The sequence below is a fragment of the Propithecus coquereli genome, unplaced genomic scaffold, assembly GCF_000956105.1.
Source record: "Propithecus coquereli isolate 6110/MARCELLA unplaced genomic scaffold, Pcoq_1.0 Scaffold305, whole genome shotgun sequence".
NCBI classification, from domain to species: Eukaryota; Metazoa; Chordata; class Mammalia; order Primates; family Indriidae; genus Propithecus; species Propithecus coquereli.
The window spans coordinates 1,818,605-1,834,745 of NW_012148675.1; the positions used below are offsets into that span (position 1 = coordinate 1,818,605).

The 16,141-nt window shown below is 41.8% G+C and overlaps 1 protein-coding gene across 1 annotated transcript in view; it reads right to left on the reverse strand.

Annotated features, from left to right (window-relative positions):
• EML6 (echinoderm microtubule associated protein like 6) overlaps positions 1-16,141 on the reverse strand; it is a 255,683-nt gene that overhangs the window by 31,402 nt on the left and 208,140 nt on the right. The window contains exons 25-27 of the mRNA XM_012649839.1: positions 13,740-13,916; positions 3,615-3,816; positions 3,397-3,523 (exon numbers count right to left, since the gene is read on the reverse strand). Of these exons, the coding sequence (XP_012505293.1) occupies positions 3,397-3,523; positions 3,615-3,816; positions 13,740-13,916 (506 nt within the window). The remainder of the gene's footprint in view (positions 1-3,396; positions 3,524-3,614; positions 3,817-13,739; positions 13,917-16,141) is intronic.

Genomic DNA, 16,141 nt, shown 5'->3' on the forward strand with positions numbered 1-16,141 from the left:
CAGGAGCTGAGCTAAAGTTGAGAGCCAGGGGTGTGTCAGGTTGGAGCTAGGAGCTTGGGAGGGAGGGGATGTTTGGAAAGATTCCTCTAGACCAGAACTAGCTTCAAGTCAGCTGGGGATGAGGAGAGCAGTGGCCAGATGAGGTCTGAAAGCCCAGGTTCCCCAAGTTGGAAAAGACTTCACGACTTTCCTCAGCCACGTGCCGCACATGACAGAAGCAGCAAGATCACCCAAGGGTTCTCCCAAGGTCGGGACTGTCCACACAAGTCTAGGTCAGGGAGGCCAGGCCTCCCCTTGTGCTAGAGCTGAAGTGGCCGGCACGGACACTCCATAAACACCCTTCAAGGATTACGTATTTGGTGAGTACAGCCCAGTATTCTTTCGAGAGCAATTACTAATTTTTTCTCAGCTTTCTCACTTTTCAAAAGATTAGAACTGAAGATCTTATGACTTCTGAAAAATAAGAACTCTCAATGTATTCGAAATGGTATAAGGAAGCATGATCCAAAGTCTCACAGTTATTTTAAAGCCAAATAACCCAGTCTGAATAGAAACAATCCATGACTATCTTAAAATTTGGGAATTAGGAATTCTGCTGCTTAAAAGTGATTGATGCATAAAGTACAGCTGCCTTGAAGGCATTTTTCTCAATACGACAGATGCTTCCTCATCTCACGGTTTCTATCTGCTTTTAGAAGGTGGAGAGGGATTTGCCAGGGGCAGAGCTGCCTGAAACACTGCTGAAAGAGAAAACAGGCCCCTGCATGAAGTGGTTGTTCCAAGCTCACATCTCTTTCAGTCCTTGAGTACCTGTCTCCCATTGGTCTTATTGGTGCCTGCCGTGGCCCAAGTGTTTGGAAAGACCACCCAGGAATCTGCAGGTACACACACAGGAACAATGAAGGGAAGGTCAAGGAGAGCCCCTGCCTCTCCAATCGGCAGGGCTGGAAGTCAAAGGGAATGTCAGGGGCTGTCAGTTGACAGTCCCTAACATTCCCAGGGAGAAGCTGGCTGCTGCTTGGCTTCATATGGTCCTGATGTTAGCACTTTTTTTTGTCTCTGCACCTCTCACATTCCAGGGCATTGGCGTCCACAGGTCCATTTAGTACCCTAGCTGAGGACTGAGCTATGCGGCCTGACGTCTGTGCTCCCCTCCAAGGGCTTGGTTCTGCCCCACATTCCATTACTCATCCGCTGTATCCCAAGTCCCCTGGATGCCTGCCTTGCCTCACACTTCTCTCTTCTGTGGTTCAGAAGCTGCCTACAGCCCAATCTCTGAGGTCCAGGCCACCCTAAAATGACTGACCAGGACCGGTACGCAGACTGCTTGGTTTTGCTTCTAATGATGACTGGCCTCCACAGACCCTCCACCAGCTCACCCCTCCCAGCGTGGTCCCTGCTCTGTACCCACCAAGCTGCGCATCTGGTACTGTGCTCTCTGGTTACAGCCCCTTCTGGGGACTGAGGCTGTCAAGACTTTGTAAGTTATCAAGGAAGGAGCTCTCTATAGAAAAGGCTTGATTATTTCTCCGGACCCTATACTTATCTTAAAGTTGTTTTCTTCACTGCATCCTGATGTGAATCATTTTATAAAATGCCAATAAGTACTGAAATACCTACCCTATATCTCATAATACTTTGAACATTTTTTTTTGTTAAAAAAAAAAAACTGGAATCAATCCAGCATATGTTATTAACATATGACAAGTTTCCAGTCTGGTGTGATGAAGAAAATGAGGTAGCTTGAAAATTCTAAATTTGAAAACAGAAAATTCTTCTTAGGGTCCTCTCTATCCTCACTCCTCCTACCTTTTTGCTAAATTGGGCAGAGTTTGAGATTTTTATAGACCTGCCCAACGAGATAAGGAGAGGTTTAGATGAACCTTGGTTTAGGTTTGAAATCAGCTGTAGAGTTAGGGCTTTGGTTAGATGACTATATTTCAGTGACTAGTCTAAATCTCAGCATCATACACCACTGCGTTGTAGAAACCAACCAGAAACACTCTTGGAATAATAGCCAAGTCAACTCATTTCATAATGGTATGTGAAATTGGAAAGGTTGGGTCGTTTTTTTTCAAAGAAATGTTTAATTTAGGCCCAATATTTTTAGAGTGGATTATTTAAGTGGGAGGCCTATTCATGCACTTATGCATATGGTTCTTTTTTTCCCCTTAATTCTAAGAATTAGATCCTTTAAAATTATTTTCTCTTTGTGGCCACTTTAAAGCCACGTTGCAAGCAAAATAAACTATACTTTGCAGGAAAAGCCTCTATAATTTTTTTTTAATCAAAAGAGAACTCTGAACCTTCAATAGCAACATCTAACAATGATGTCAGGGGTCGGGGGAAAATCAGGGTTTTTTGCATTACTCAATGTTCTTGCCAGTATCACACCCACCATTTACCAAGCTTATTTTAACATCTGGTGCTGAACTGAAGCAGGAGGGGGAAGTTACATTTCATTTCTTTGTATCTTAATCCCCACCTAACAGTAAGAGGTGACAGATCAGACTTATTAATTATAATTAGGCAGAAAGCCACACCAAATGCAAGCAACTTGAATCTCATAAATTATACATCGTGGGACCAGTGTATTGGAAACATTGAGCCCACCTCAATGTGAAGAGCCCACAGAGAATCTTAAAACATCTTTGACATCCATGAAATTCTCTTCAGATATTAGAGTTTTTAATCAATAATTTATCCTTAGTAAATTAAGGTAAATTAAGTAATTACAGTAATTATGAGCTTTTCTTTTCAGAAATGCTAAAGTATTTGACAATTCATCTTATCAACACTTAGAACAGCACATCAAAAAGCCCTAAAATACTACGAAGAACCCTCTGTCTACATAGAGCATTCAAGGCAACGAAATCAAATGGGAGGGGCCTGGAATTGCCACACTCACCTGAACAAATTTGGGCAGGTGAAGACACAGTAAGAGGAAGTACACCAAGTGACAGAATGTGACATACAGACTCCAGTTAGAGAGGAAGATGATTTCTCACAACTCCACAAATGCTCCTCCATGACTTGGAAGCCTGCCCTCCCTACCTTGCTAATCGGCAGGCTTTCCCATCAGCCATGACATCAGCACAGCTGCTGGGCTATCCTGGCATCCTCTCTAGGCAACGTGAAGCCTGGTCCCACCAAATGCCACGTTTATTCAAGCCACATTCCATAACCAACTTCTACAAAACGTAACCCATCCTTTACATGTACTGAGGGTGGTGGGCACTTTTCCCCAGCTTCAGCCTGGGTTCAGGGTAAGACTGTGCAGATTTATAAAAGACTTGCTTAAGTAGCAACTTTGAGGGCAAAGAAAATGCCCTCTGGTTTAAATAACTTTCTCGTCATCAAGCATAATGAAAGCAAACAAACCTTGCGACACCATACCTTTCTTCCACTGAGATTTCTTTCAGCTGCTGGTGTGGCTTGGTGCCTTCCATTTCCCTGATGCTCACCGCGTAGATCTTGGTGGTGTAGTCGATGGCCTTTTCTCTAGCAACATCGCTGTCATAGCCTCAAACGACAGAGAGAGATCGGGGAGCGAGTTGGTAGGCAGTGGCTCGGAAGGGGACGTGGCGGGAGATGCGTGGCAGGTCGGGGCTCACCTCCATCCTCCTCCACGTCGGTGTCTGACTCCTCGCTGTCCACCAGCTTGCTCTCCTGGGTCCCCACAAACTCCCTCGTCCAGATCATCAAGGCCGTGTCGGCGCCGCCCACCGTGAGCAACACGGAGTCGTTGTGCAGCCACCTCACGTTGGTGACGTGTGCGCTGTGCCCCACGTACTTCTTGAATCTTGCGTGCTGTCCCTGTAAAGCAGAAATTGGCGGCTACCCCAACCAGTGTCTCACTATTCCTCTCTCCAGGCAAGTTCACCCATGTTATTTTCTAGGGTGGTTTCTACTAGATACAAATGAAATGGCTCATTGAAGCAGCAATTTCCCTACATTTTACCAGAATGGAAGCTCCATGAGGGCAGGGACTTGGCCTGTTTTTCCCCTAAAACAGTATCTGGCTCATAATAGGTATTCAGTAAATATTTTTTGAGGAAATGAGTGAAACATTAGACTACAGGACCTATTTCTAGGTGCCTCGGGAAGGATGAAAAGCTTGTTTCTGTTTCTCTCAAATATCAAATGTGCCATCTCCACAGGTCTCCAATGTAAACGCCTGATTGTGAGCCTGGCTGACATTTGAAATCAAAAGTGTCCTCCCAGCCTTCCCCCACAGTGGCTTTTGTCCCACAGCACAGGCAGTGACAGAAGAGCAAGGGAACTCTTATGATCCCAGGACTTCAAGTAGGATTTAAAACAAAACAGTTTCTGCCACAGATACTGGAAAGCGTTTTTAACACGAGAAACACTCAAAAATCAACAACAAAGTCAGCTCCTTTTCAACAAGCATAACTAAATAAAAAACCAAATTTGTTAGTAACCACTAACAGCTTTTCGGAGTGGTGTGCCCAGGCCATGCCACGTCTACCCCCAGGCAGAGGGTGGAGGCAGAATGTGGGCCAGCTGCCCGCTCCAGGGCCGCCCTGACAGGTGGTGGAAAGCCGGAGCTGGCACCAGAAAGAGCTTCCATTTGTGACTCGCGAAGCTCAGTCTGGCAAAAACAGCCCCAGCGGGTGCCACGTAGAGAGGCAGAGTTTTTCCGTCCTCTCAGCGACTCCCAGGGAATACCTTACACAACACGGGAAGCCATGTGAGCTCTGTGGTTGTGAGAGGGCCATGGTTCCCCACGTGAAAACTTCATTAAATAATTGACAAGGGAGCTTCCAGAGGGTTTGGGACCGGCACACGGGGAACCCCGAAACCAGCACAGACACAGAGCAGGAAACAGATGCAGGGCAGCTCATGACTGAAATGCTCTTGGCCAAGATCTGCCTGTCTCTGGCCGACCCCTACCCAACAGCAGGGTGGAACTGCCCACTCCTCAGCACAGTACTGAGTCTAGAAAGATCAGTGCAGCAAACAGGCAGGCAGCATTTCCAAGCCACTAGTTTGTGAGTAAACAGGCAGGAGCAAAAGAAGAATTTTCGAGGGACACCCCTGCATGACCATGTAAGGTCCAGAAGACATGGAAACACGGGACAGTCACAGGGGCTGCAGCCACATGCACCTGGCAGTCCTCCAGCTGGAAGCAAGAACCTACCCAGTATGTCTACTGCAGATGCAAGCTGGTTTCTTTAGTGAGGGAGAAAGTAAAAGAGCTTGAGAGATGTCTCTAGACCCTTACTTATAAGCTGGGACACAGGGTTTCTAGACAGGGTGGAAGAAAGAACCCAAAAAGAAAGGTTCTGGGGAAAACCCATCCTAAGGGATCAGACTCAGGGTGCAGAGGGAAATAAAGTGACACAGAGGAAGAAACAGAGAGGAAACACTTCTAGGCCACTGAAGCGATTTAACTGGGCTGAGTTTCTTCCAGCAGAGGATTATTCAAGAGTCTCAGAATAGGAAACAAGATCACTGCTCCATGGAAGAACAAGGGAGTTCACAGTTACGGAGGTGCCAGGAACCCAGTTGCTGTCTCAGGAGGAAAAGGCTGGCAGGGGTGTCTGGTGGTTCCCTTTAGGGCCCATGGAGGGAGCCTGCGCAAGACCTGGCACAGTTAGTGGGACCAAGCGCCTTCCTAGGTCATCATGCCACATGACATTTCTGTCTACCCATCAGGACTCCCTGCTTCACCACAAGTCCCCTCTTTCAGTGAATCGTGAAAGAATGGATGATAGAGTGAGAAGAATCTGGAATGTGTCTCCCAAGTACTGGTTATTAAAATCGCTTTTAGGTAAGAAATTCGTGAGAATCTATGAGAGTTATGCGTCCCCTCCCCACATTCGCATTTCACATACAGTGTCTGTGTCTGTAAAATTTTACATGCACAGCTCTTTCTAAAGAACCATTCTCCAGAGCTTTTGACATTCATGGAAGGAAACTTAAAGACATGGAGGGTTTTAAAAATGCAAATGACATCTGGTGGAAGGGCATAGGTTTGAAAGGGAAAGGAAGGGAGGCTACGGGAAGCAGCTGGCCAGCGAGATAGTGTCAAAGGACAGAACTTGGTTTTCTGGTCTGTGGTTTAAGGCAGCAGTCCCCAACCTTTTTGGCACCAGGGACCAGTTTCATGGAAGACAATTTTTCCACAGATGGGGCAGGGAGGGTGGCAGAGGGAGGTAGAGCTCATGCAGTGATGCGAGTGATGGGGAGCGGCTGTAAATACAGATGAAGTTTCTCTCACTCCTCCACCCCTAACCTCCTGCTGTGTGGCCTGGTTCCTAAGATTCATGGAAGACAACTTCCATGAATTGGGGTCAGTGGAGCTAAGGTGGTGATGTGCAGCCTGATTCCTAATGGGCGGGGGGTTGGAGACTTGTTAAGCAGGGCAGTGCCTTCGCTGAGGCTCTGGAAAAGGGTCGAGTCTATCTCATGGAGGCTGGGATAATGTGGCTGTCAGGGAACTAAGGACCTAATTGAGGAGGCTCCAAACTGTAAAACCAAATATTAATACGGATCATGTCTGTCATGGAAAGAAAAATTCCTGGAAGAGATGTCTAGTAACTCATGGAAAAGAAGTATGAGAAAAAGCATCAAGATTTATGTCGGATCTTAGCACCTAATGGAACTGGAATTTTTTTTTTTTTTTTTTTTTTTTTCAGAGTCTCACTCTGTCGTCCTGGGTAGAGGACAGTGGCATCATCAGAACTCACTGAAACCTCAAAGTCCTGGGCTCAAGTGATCCTCTTGCCTCAGACTCCCGAGTAGCTGGGACTATAGGTGTGAGCCACCAGACCTGGCTAATTTTTTCTGTTTTCAGTAGAGATGGGGTCTCACTCTTGCTCAGGCTGCTCTCCAACTCCTGAGCTCAAGTGATCCTCCCGCCTTGGCCTGCCAGAGTGCTAGGATTACAGCCACCAAGCCTGGCCAGAACTGGAATTTTGAATATGAAGAGAGCTGTGTGGTGGTAATAAGATCTCCCGAGTATCACCAAGACTAGATGACATGGAGCTCCATGCTAGGATTCAGCAGAGTGGTATGGTGTATTTGTCTGCTGGGTGGTTTAAACAACAAAGTTATTTCTCACGGTTTTAGAGGCTAGGAAGTTCAAGACTAAGGTGCCAGCCGATTTGTTCCTGATGAGGGCGGCCTCTCTTCCTGGCTTGCAGAGGGCTGCCTTCTCAGCGTGTGCTCACACAGCCTTTCCTCAGTGTGTGCAGAGAGAGAGAAGGACCTCTCTGCTGTCTCTTCTTATAAGGACAATAATTCTATCAGATTAGGGCCCTGTCCTTATAAACTCATTTAACCGTAGTTGCTTCTATAAAGGCCCTATCTCCAAATACAGTCACATTGGGGATTAGGGTTTCAACAACAGAATTTGGGGAAGACACAAACATTTAGTTCATAACAGATGGTGAACTTTCATCAACAGAGCCAGAGCAGTTGGAAGAGTGTGACTATAGAGCTGGAAATATTAATCAGCATGGGGTTTATGTATCTGAGAAGGAAAGTGTGCCAGAAAAATCAGATTAGAAAAAAGAGGAGAATGAGAAATGATACCCTCAAATTGGTTAGTGGTTTTTCAAATGCTCTTAAGCTATGACACTATTTCTTCAATCAAACCTGACACAGTAGAACTCAAGAATAAAAAGACAAACAATTCAATTTAAAATAATGGACCAAAGATTTGTACAGATACTTTATAAACAGCCAATGAACAGATGAGAAAGTGCTCAGCATCATTATGCATCAGAGAAATATAAATTAAAAATACAATTAGATAGCACTATCTATTCCCCAGGACAGCTAAATGTTGTGTGTCTGACAATATCAAATCTGGGCAACTGGAACTCTCTTACAATTTTGGTGGGAAGGTAAAGTGATACAACAACTTTGGAAAAAGGTCTAGCAGTTTCTTAAAAAGTTAAATATATTTTCCCACATGACCCCAAAGTTTCACGTCTACATATTTACTTAAGAAAAAAAATATGTCCACACAGACTTGTCCAAAAATGTTCCAAGAAGCTTTACTACAACCCCAAACTGTGAAAGTGTGTCTGTCAACAGAAATATGGACAAATAAACTGTTATACCTGTACAGTGGAATTCCACTCAGCTATGGAAATAAGCAGACTGTCATTACACACTACAACGTGGATAAGTCTCAGAAACATCATCTGAGTGAAAGAAGCCAGATACAAAACAGCATTTCATTATTTTGTTTATATGAAATTCTTAAACAGGTAAAATTAATCTATGGTGAAAAGACATTCAACAGTTTCACCTGAGGGTGGAGTGGGGGTGGGGACTGACCCAGGAGGCGCCTGATGAAGCATCCTGGGTGAAGATAATGTTCTGTATCATGGGTACACGTATTTGTCAAAGCTCATCAGTTGGAAAACTTAAAACATGTATATTTTAACTGTAATTAAATTTTACTTAAAAAATACCATAAACAAATATCGAATTCTAGGTTATGATATACATGTTAAAACATTTAGGGGTAAGTATCCAGATGTCTAAAAATTTACTCCCCCCCCCCAGCTCTACTGGGAAAAAAGTATAATTGACAAAAATTGCATATATTCAAAGTGTACAATGTGATAATTTGATATATGTATATATTGTGAAATAATTATCACAATCAAGATAATACATCCATCACCACATACAGTTACTATTTTGTGTGTTTGTGCATAGGGGGGTAGGGGTTAAGGACACTTAGGATCTACTCTCTCAGCAAATTGCAAGTTAACAATATAGTACCATTAACTATAGCTACCATACTGCACATTAGATTCCCAGAACTTATTCATCTTATAACTAAAACCTCGTACCCTTTGACCAAGTATTTTCTCCCATTCCATAAGCTGCCTTTTAATTTTGTGGCCTGTTTCCTTTGCTGTGCAGAAGCTTTTAAGTTTGATGTAGTCTTTTTTTTTTTAAAGACTATCTCTCTGTCATTCCAGACTGGAACACAGTGCCTCAATCATAGATCACTGCAGCCTTGAACCCCTGTGCTAAAGTGATCTTCCTGCCTCAGTCTCCCAAGTAGCTGGGACTACAGGTGCATACCACCACACCTGGATAATTTTTAAAAAATATTTTGTAGAGATGAGGATCTCACTATGTTGCCCAGGCTGGTCTTGAACTCCTGACCTCAAGCCATCCCCCTGCTCTGGCCTCCCAAAGTGCTAGGATTATGAGCATGAGCCACCACACTTGGCCTTCACTTGTTTGTTTTTGTTGCCTGTGCTTTTGGTGTCATATCCAAGAAATCACTGCCAAAACCAATGGCAAGGAGCTTTTTCTCTATGTTTCCTTCTAGGAGTTTCATGGTTTCAGGTCTTACATTTAAGTCTTTAATCCATTCAAGTTAATTTTTGTATATGGTATAAGAGTCCAATTTTATTCTTTTGCATGTGGATATCCAGTTTTCCTGACACCATTTATTGAAGAGAATGTCTTTTCCCCATTGTGTATTCTTGGTGTCCTTGTCAAAAATTAGTTGACTGTGAATGTGTGGGTTTATTTCTGGCCTCTCCATTCTGTTTTATTGGTCTACATGTCTATTTTTATGCCAGTACCACACTGTTTTGATTATTATAACTTTATAATATAGTTTGAAATCAGGAAGTGTGACACTTTCAGTTTTGTTCTTTCTCAAGATTACTTTGGCTACGTAAGTCTTTTGTGGTTCTCTACAAATCTTAGGGTCGTTTGGTTGTTTTTTCAATTTCTGCGAAAAATACCATTGGAATTCTGATAGGGATTGCACTGAATCTGTAGATTACTTTGGGTAGTGTAGACATTTTAACAATATTAATTATTCTAATGCATGAACATGGGATATCTTTATTTGTATCTTCTTCAATTTCTTTCATCAATGTCTTCTAGTTTTCAATGTACGGATCTTTCATCTCATTTGTTAAATTTATTCCTAAGTGTTTTATCCTTTTTGGTGCTATTGTAAATTGATTTTTTTTGATAGTTTGTTGTTAGTGTACAGAAATGCAACTAATTTTTATATGTTGGTTTTGTAACCTCCAACTTTACTGAATTTGTTTATTAATTCTAACAGTTTTTTAGTGGAGTCTTTAAGGGCTTTGTACATATAAAATCATGTTGTCAGCAAACAGAGACAATTTTACTTCTTTTCTCATTTGGATGCCTTTTATTTCTTTTTCTTGCCAAACTGCTCTGGTTAGGAATTCCAGTACCATGTTGAATAGAAGTGGTGAGAGTGGCCATCCTTATCTTATTCCTGATCTTAGAAGAAAAGCATTCAGCTTTTCACCATTGAGGATGTTAGCTGTGGGCTTGTCTCTTATGGTCTTTATTATGTAGAGGTCCATTCCTTGTATACCTAATTCGAAAGTTTTTGATCATGAAACCATGCTGAATTTTGTCAAACCTTTTTTTTTTTTCGTATCTACTGAGGTGATATGATTTTTATTCTTCATCTGTTAATGCGGTGTATCCCGTTCATTTATTTGCATGTGTTGAACTATCCTTTGCATCCTAGGGATAAATCCTGCTTGATCATGGTGTCTGATTCTTTTAATATGCTATTGAATTTGGTTTGAGGATTTTTACACCTATGTTCATCAGGGATACTGGCCTGTAATTTTCTTTTCTTGCAGTGTCCTTATCTGGCTTTGGTATGCAGGTAAAGGTGGTCTCATAAAATGAGTTTGGAAGTGTTCTCTCCTCCTCAATTTTTGGGGAAGAGTTTGGTACATTAATTCTTCTTTAAATGCTTGGTAGGATTCACTTGTGAAGCTGTCCGGTCCTGGGCTTTTCTTTCCTGGGAGGTTTGATTACTGATTAAATCTCCTTACTCATTATTGGTCTGTTCAGATTTTATATTTCTTCATGATTCAGTCTTGATAGGTTGTATGTTTCTAGAAATTTGTTCATTTCTTCTAGGCTATCCAATTTGTTGGTATATAATTATTCATAGTAGTCTCTTATTGTCCTTTGTATTTTTGTAGTATCAGTTGTAATGTCTCCTCTTTCATTTATAATTTTGAGGTTTTTTTTTTGGTTAGTCTAGCTAAAGTTGTGTCCATTTTGCTTATCTTTTCAAAAAACCAACTCTTAGTTTCATTATCTTTTCTATAACTTTGTAGTCTCTATTTCATTAATTTCTGCTCTAATATTTATTATTTCCTTCCTTCTCCTAACTTAGATCTTACTTTGTTCTTTTCTAGTTCCTTGAAGTATAAAGTTAGGTTATTTGAGATCTTTTTTATTAATTCTATAATTTACTTTGAATTATAGAATCTAGATTACAGGTTGGTAGGGGTTCACTGTGTCATTCTTTCATCTATCTGTAGGCTTGAAAAACTTCACAATAAAATCTTGGTAAAAAATCTTACACAGAAGTTCAGTGTTTAAAATACAAAATACGTAACAACCCTTGTTGAAGCAGGGATGAGGCCTCGGAGGCCCTTCACTTGGTCCCGGCCTTGCTTCCTGGGTGGCCTCTGAAGCACCTCCCTGGGAGTCTGAGGAACACAGCTTGAAATAACCCACATATACAGCCCACCTCATCAGGTTGGGAAGGTAGATAATGAATTCCCAGGACCAATAATAAACCCAGCACAGGAACAAGATCCAATAGTACCATGGGGGCTTCAGTTATCTAAGTATCTGCCAAATCCTTAGTCTACTAAAACCAGGGTATCACTAATTTCTTGACTTGTTCTGCTAGCAATTTTTTTTTTTTAAAGTAGAAATAGCAAGGAAAATGGCTACTTAGAACTGAATTCTGATCAAATGGGAAGGGCTTGTAAGTGAAGGAGACGTGATGGATATTGATAGAAGGTAACCAGGTGGCTTTTGATTTGAGATGGACAATGAAGGGAAGAGTTGATATAAGCAGATGTATATTTTAGAAAAGGTACTCAAAATGATAATCTGGCCAGATAGTAATAAAAGATGAAGAAAAGAGGAAAAGCATCCAAAGTAACCAAAGTGGCTACAGAAGGAACTGGTATGTTCGAGTTAAAGCATATAAAAGACAATAGGAATGAATAACCAAGGATAAACACAAAAGTTTCACACTGACCTTTAAATATAGTTTCAGGAATGCTAAAGTCAAAAACTAAGACCACTGAAAAGGATTTTAAAGCTACATTTAGGGACAGAAGCAATGCAGAGAAAAGTTAAGAGCACTTCTTAGATCAGATGGCTTATGTCAACAGAAAGCAGACTTACTCATCTCCTCTGTCAAAGAGAATACTCTTCAAACCAGAAAGAGCAAAACAGTGCTCATCTACATGAGCACAGGTAACTTCAAATGTGACCACGGAAATAATGTTGGTACTAGCTGAAGAGTGTAGAAATCAGGAGAGGCAGCATCAAACACAACAAGGTTCCTGTATCCCAAAGGGAAAAACAAGTAGACTCTGGCAAATATTGATTCATGAGCTGATGTAATCCCTAGAAAATCCTAGGATGAAATATTACACAGAAGTTCGATAAACACTTGGAAAAGGAAGTAGGGATTACTAGGCAGTAACACAGGTTGACTGTAAACTGACTTCACATCTTTTATCAGTTGGTTAGAATGAGAGATTAGGGATGACAGAGACATGATCAATCAGGCTTTCAGCAAGACATTTACCAGGGATTTAATGGTATCGGTGGACTAGGCTGTATGATTGTACAGCTAGATTTAAATGTCTGTTAGTAATTGAAGAACTATAAATCTGTGAATTAATAGAATATCAAATTCAATGGGGGGTAGGTATGTGGTGTTGATGTTTGGTTATTCCTGTTTTTTTTTTTTTTTCCCTGATTTAGAACAATTGTGAAAGCAGGGGATAGCATGATGCTGAAAGGAACAGTAAATATTTTGAAAAGGTATTTTAAAAATATTGACAGGATGGAAAAATGAAATTAAATAAAACTTCTTGGGTAAAAACAAAATTCTGTACTCAGATTTCAGAAAATCAATTGTGTGAGTACAGGATGAACATTTTGAACATGACATTTATCATTCAATTGTGTAATGTGGCAACCAAAAGAACTGATGCCATTTTAGTTTGATTTAATAGAAATGTAAAATCAAAACCAAGAAGGCAGCAGTCCCGCTGTGCTCTGAGCTGGTCACATTACTTCTGAAGCACTAAATTCAGTTCTAGATGAGACAGTTTAAGAAGGAATTGATAAAACAAAATGTGCTTAAAGGGATGGGGCAGCTGGAAACCATGGCACATGGGCAATGGCTGAAGGAACTGGAGATGTTAAGGTGGAAAAAAATGAGACTTCAGGGAGTCACGAAGACTGTGAGAGGACAGGGATTAGTTAATGATGGCTCAGAAGGCAGAACTTTGTCTAAGGAGAAAAGAGTTCAGCTCAACATAGAACAAAATGTTTTAACAATTGGAGCTATTTAAAAATGAATTAGGCTGCTTTGTGAGGTAGCATGTACAAGGTAGGAAGGCACTGGTCCAAGATGTGGAAAAGATGACTCTTACTTTACAGTCTGTGAGATGTTAGATTTGATGACTGCTAACGGCCTTTCAAGGAGGAATTCTATGCCACGTGGAGTCCACTTAAATCAGTCACGCAAACATACCGTTGGGGAGTTTTCATATAGCATAAATGATACCATAAATAACATCGACTGCTTATGCTTCCAAAATTTAAAAATCTGCTTAGATACAATAGATAGATTAGAAGTTTTTAATGAGACTGAGCAAGTATATATAATAAACATGCAATATTACCTTCACAGGATATGAAAAAAGCTTAACAAAACCAAAGTCATCTCCAGTGGCTAAGAGGGAACAGTCTCTTGTGAGGCTGGCGGCATTCACATCGGTCACGTCGCTGTGTGCTGGCCAGATCCCCTCACAGGTGGGCCCCAGGACACAGGTCCATGTGTCCCATTCTATCTTCTCGATCTGAAAGAAGAGGAAAGAAAATTATATTTATGCACAACATAGTGGGGTTTTTTTGGTTTTTTTAAAGAATTTGTGGCTGAGCAGTTCTAAATGATGACTTTGCCAATGTCAGACACGTGTTGAGTGCTGAGGTACATGAATTCTAACTTGCATATTTAAAGTGCTGTCTGCATTGTCTTAATAAACCAACACTACAGTCAAACATCCAAATATGTTTCTCTAGATAAAATGAACATATAAGAACTGTGGAAATCTAACAATAATAAAGTTTTTTAGTTCTTAACCACACATTTATCATTGTGTATGCAATAAGGTAGGTCAGGGTTTCTCAACTTCAGCACTGACATTTTAGGCTGGACAATTCTTTGTTGTCAGGGGCTGTCCTGTGCATGGCGGGATGTTAAAGCATCCCTGGGCCCACCCACTGGGTGGCAGTAGCGCATCCTTGTCCCCAGGCATTGCCAAACATCCCTGGGGGGCAAAACTGCTCCCAGTTGACAATCACTGAGCTAGTCTGATCAATGGAGATTGTCATTTAGCAAACTTTTTTTTTTAATTATAAGACATAACTTTTTTTTAATGACTGCTTCCTTGGAGGAAAAAAGTAATAAGATTCTACAGCTAGCTTAATAACCTTTATGCTCCAGAGAGACTATCTTCAAAATCTGAAGAGCTGTTCATCTTGTATTGCCATGAATATACATTTTATCCTTTAAAACTGTTTTGTCTGAAATTCATGGCAACTTATATAGGTTAAATCCTGATGAAACTGAGATTTTTCTTTCTTTTAGCAACAAACAACACAACATATTAGGCTTTCCTGGGGGATTTCTCTCATTTACTTTCATTCAAGATCTGCTAGTACATCTTAGCATTACAGTCCTTTAGGTAAGTACTTTAAAGCACTATTTAGAAAGTATAAAAAATCATTAGGGAACTGTAGCTGACATCAAAGCCCAGACCTCTCCCTGTGGATGTGGAGACTGCACTCCTTGTTGCTAATGCACTTTGCCACTGGTTCTGCTGTTTTCTGCTTGCTGTTACTGCTTAGAAGGGAAATTACAAGATAAAAATACAGCCAGGGTTTTAGTTACAATGCGGTAAGGTGCTCTACCTGGTTTAGTCACTTAAATTTCTCATCATTTAACGTTCTGGGTTTCTTTTGTTCACAGGCAGAACTGGAACCAAAAATCTGCAACTGGTCCTGTGAAGTGGGTGCCTCAGGCAGGGTCACACACCAAGGTGACTCAAGGTGGCTCCGCCAGCAATTACCTCAGTTTTCTGAGGTGGAAGTAGAGTCTCCCAGTCCCTAATGACATCCTAACCTGACCTACACAGGAAGGGAGCCAGGGGACCAGTCCCCGCTGGTTCGGGAAGCAGGCTTTTTGGCCACTGCCTCCCTCCCACATTCCGTTTGTGAGACCCTCCTCGTGCACCCCACTCCTGTGGTGGTGCTGGCTTCATTGTCCGGGCAGGAAAGGAGGGTCAGCTGGTGTTGCTAACCCTGCAGCCGTAGTCACCCCAACAGAACCCCCTTGGCCAGATTGGGACACTGCGCTAGCCAGGGAAAGCAAATGCCAAACTTGTCGGAAGCTGCAGAAATTGCACTTAAAGTGAAGCATTAAGAATGATCCCTGTAACCCATAAGACCCAAAAGGGTTAAATAAAATTTTTTTAAACTCTGGAGCTTAGAAGGAAGAAGAGTCCGCAAAGGGTCTCTTCCTTAGCACCTCGCTTCAGGCAGATACATCCTTTTCATCATTTTGCAGAGGCGGCCAGCAAAGCCCAGAAAAAGGTCACATCACTTAAGTCACAGCACACTGAGGGTGGGAGCTTGGTGGTGAGCTCCAGAGAGTCTCCCTCCTGATATAGTGCTACTTTCACTACACGAGGTTGCACTGGATGGATTTTAAATGGACATTTTAATATTTGCTATAGTTAACAAGTTTCTGGGTAAGCTTTGTATTAGTTTCACCATGATTGTTTCTTTAAAAAAAAAAAAAAAACTTTTTGAAAATGAGATTTCCAAGATCCTTCATACTCAGTTGAAGGGCCTGACAATATTGGTGACCAAAACGACATGCTACTTCTTCAGTGCTCATAGCAGTGGCACCACCAGGGGGTTAGCCAAGGAGACATTAGCTGAAGGGACGCCCCAGCCAGTATCATCAGAAATCAGCCTCTAGTACTCCAGATGTGCACCACAGAGGGACAAATTAATTCTC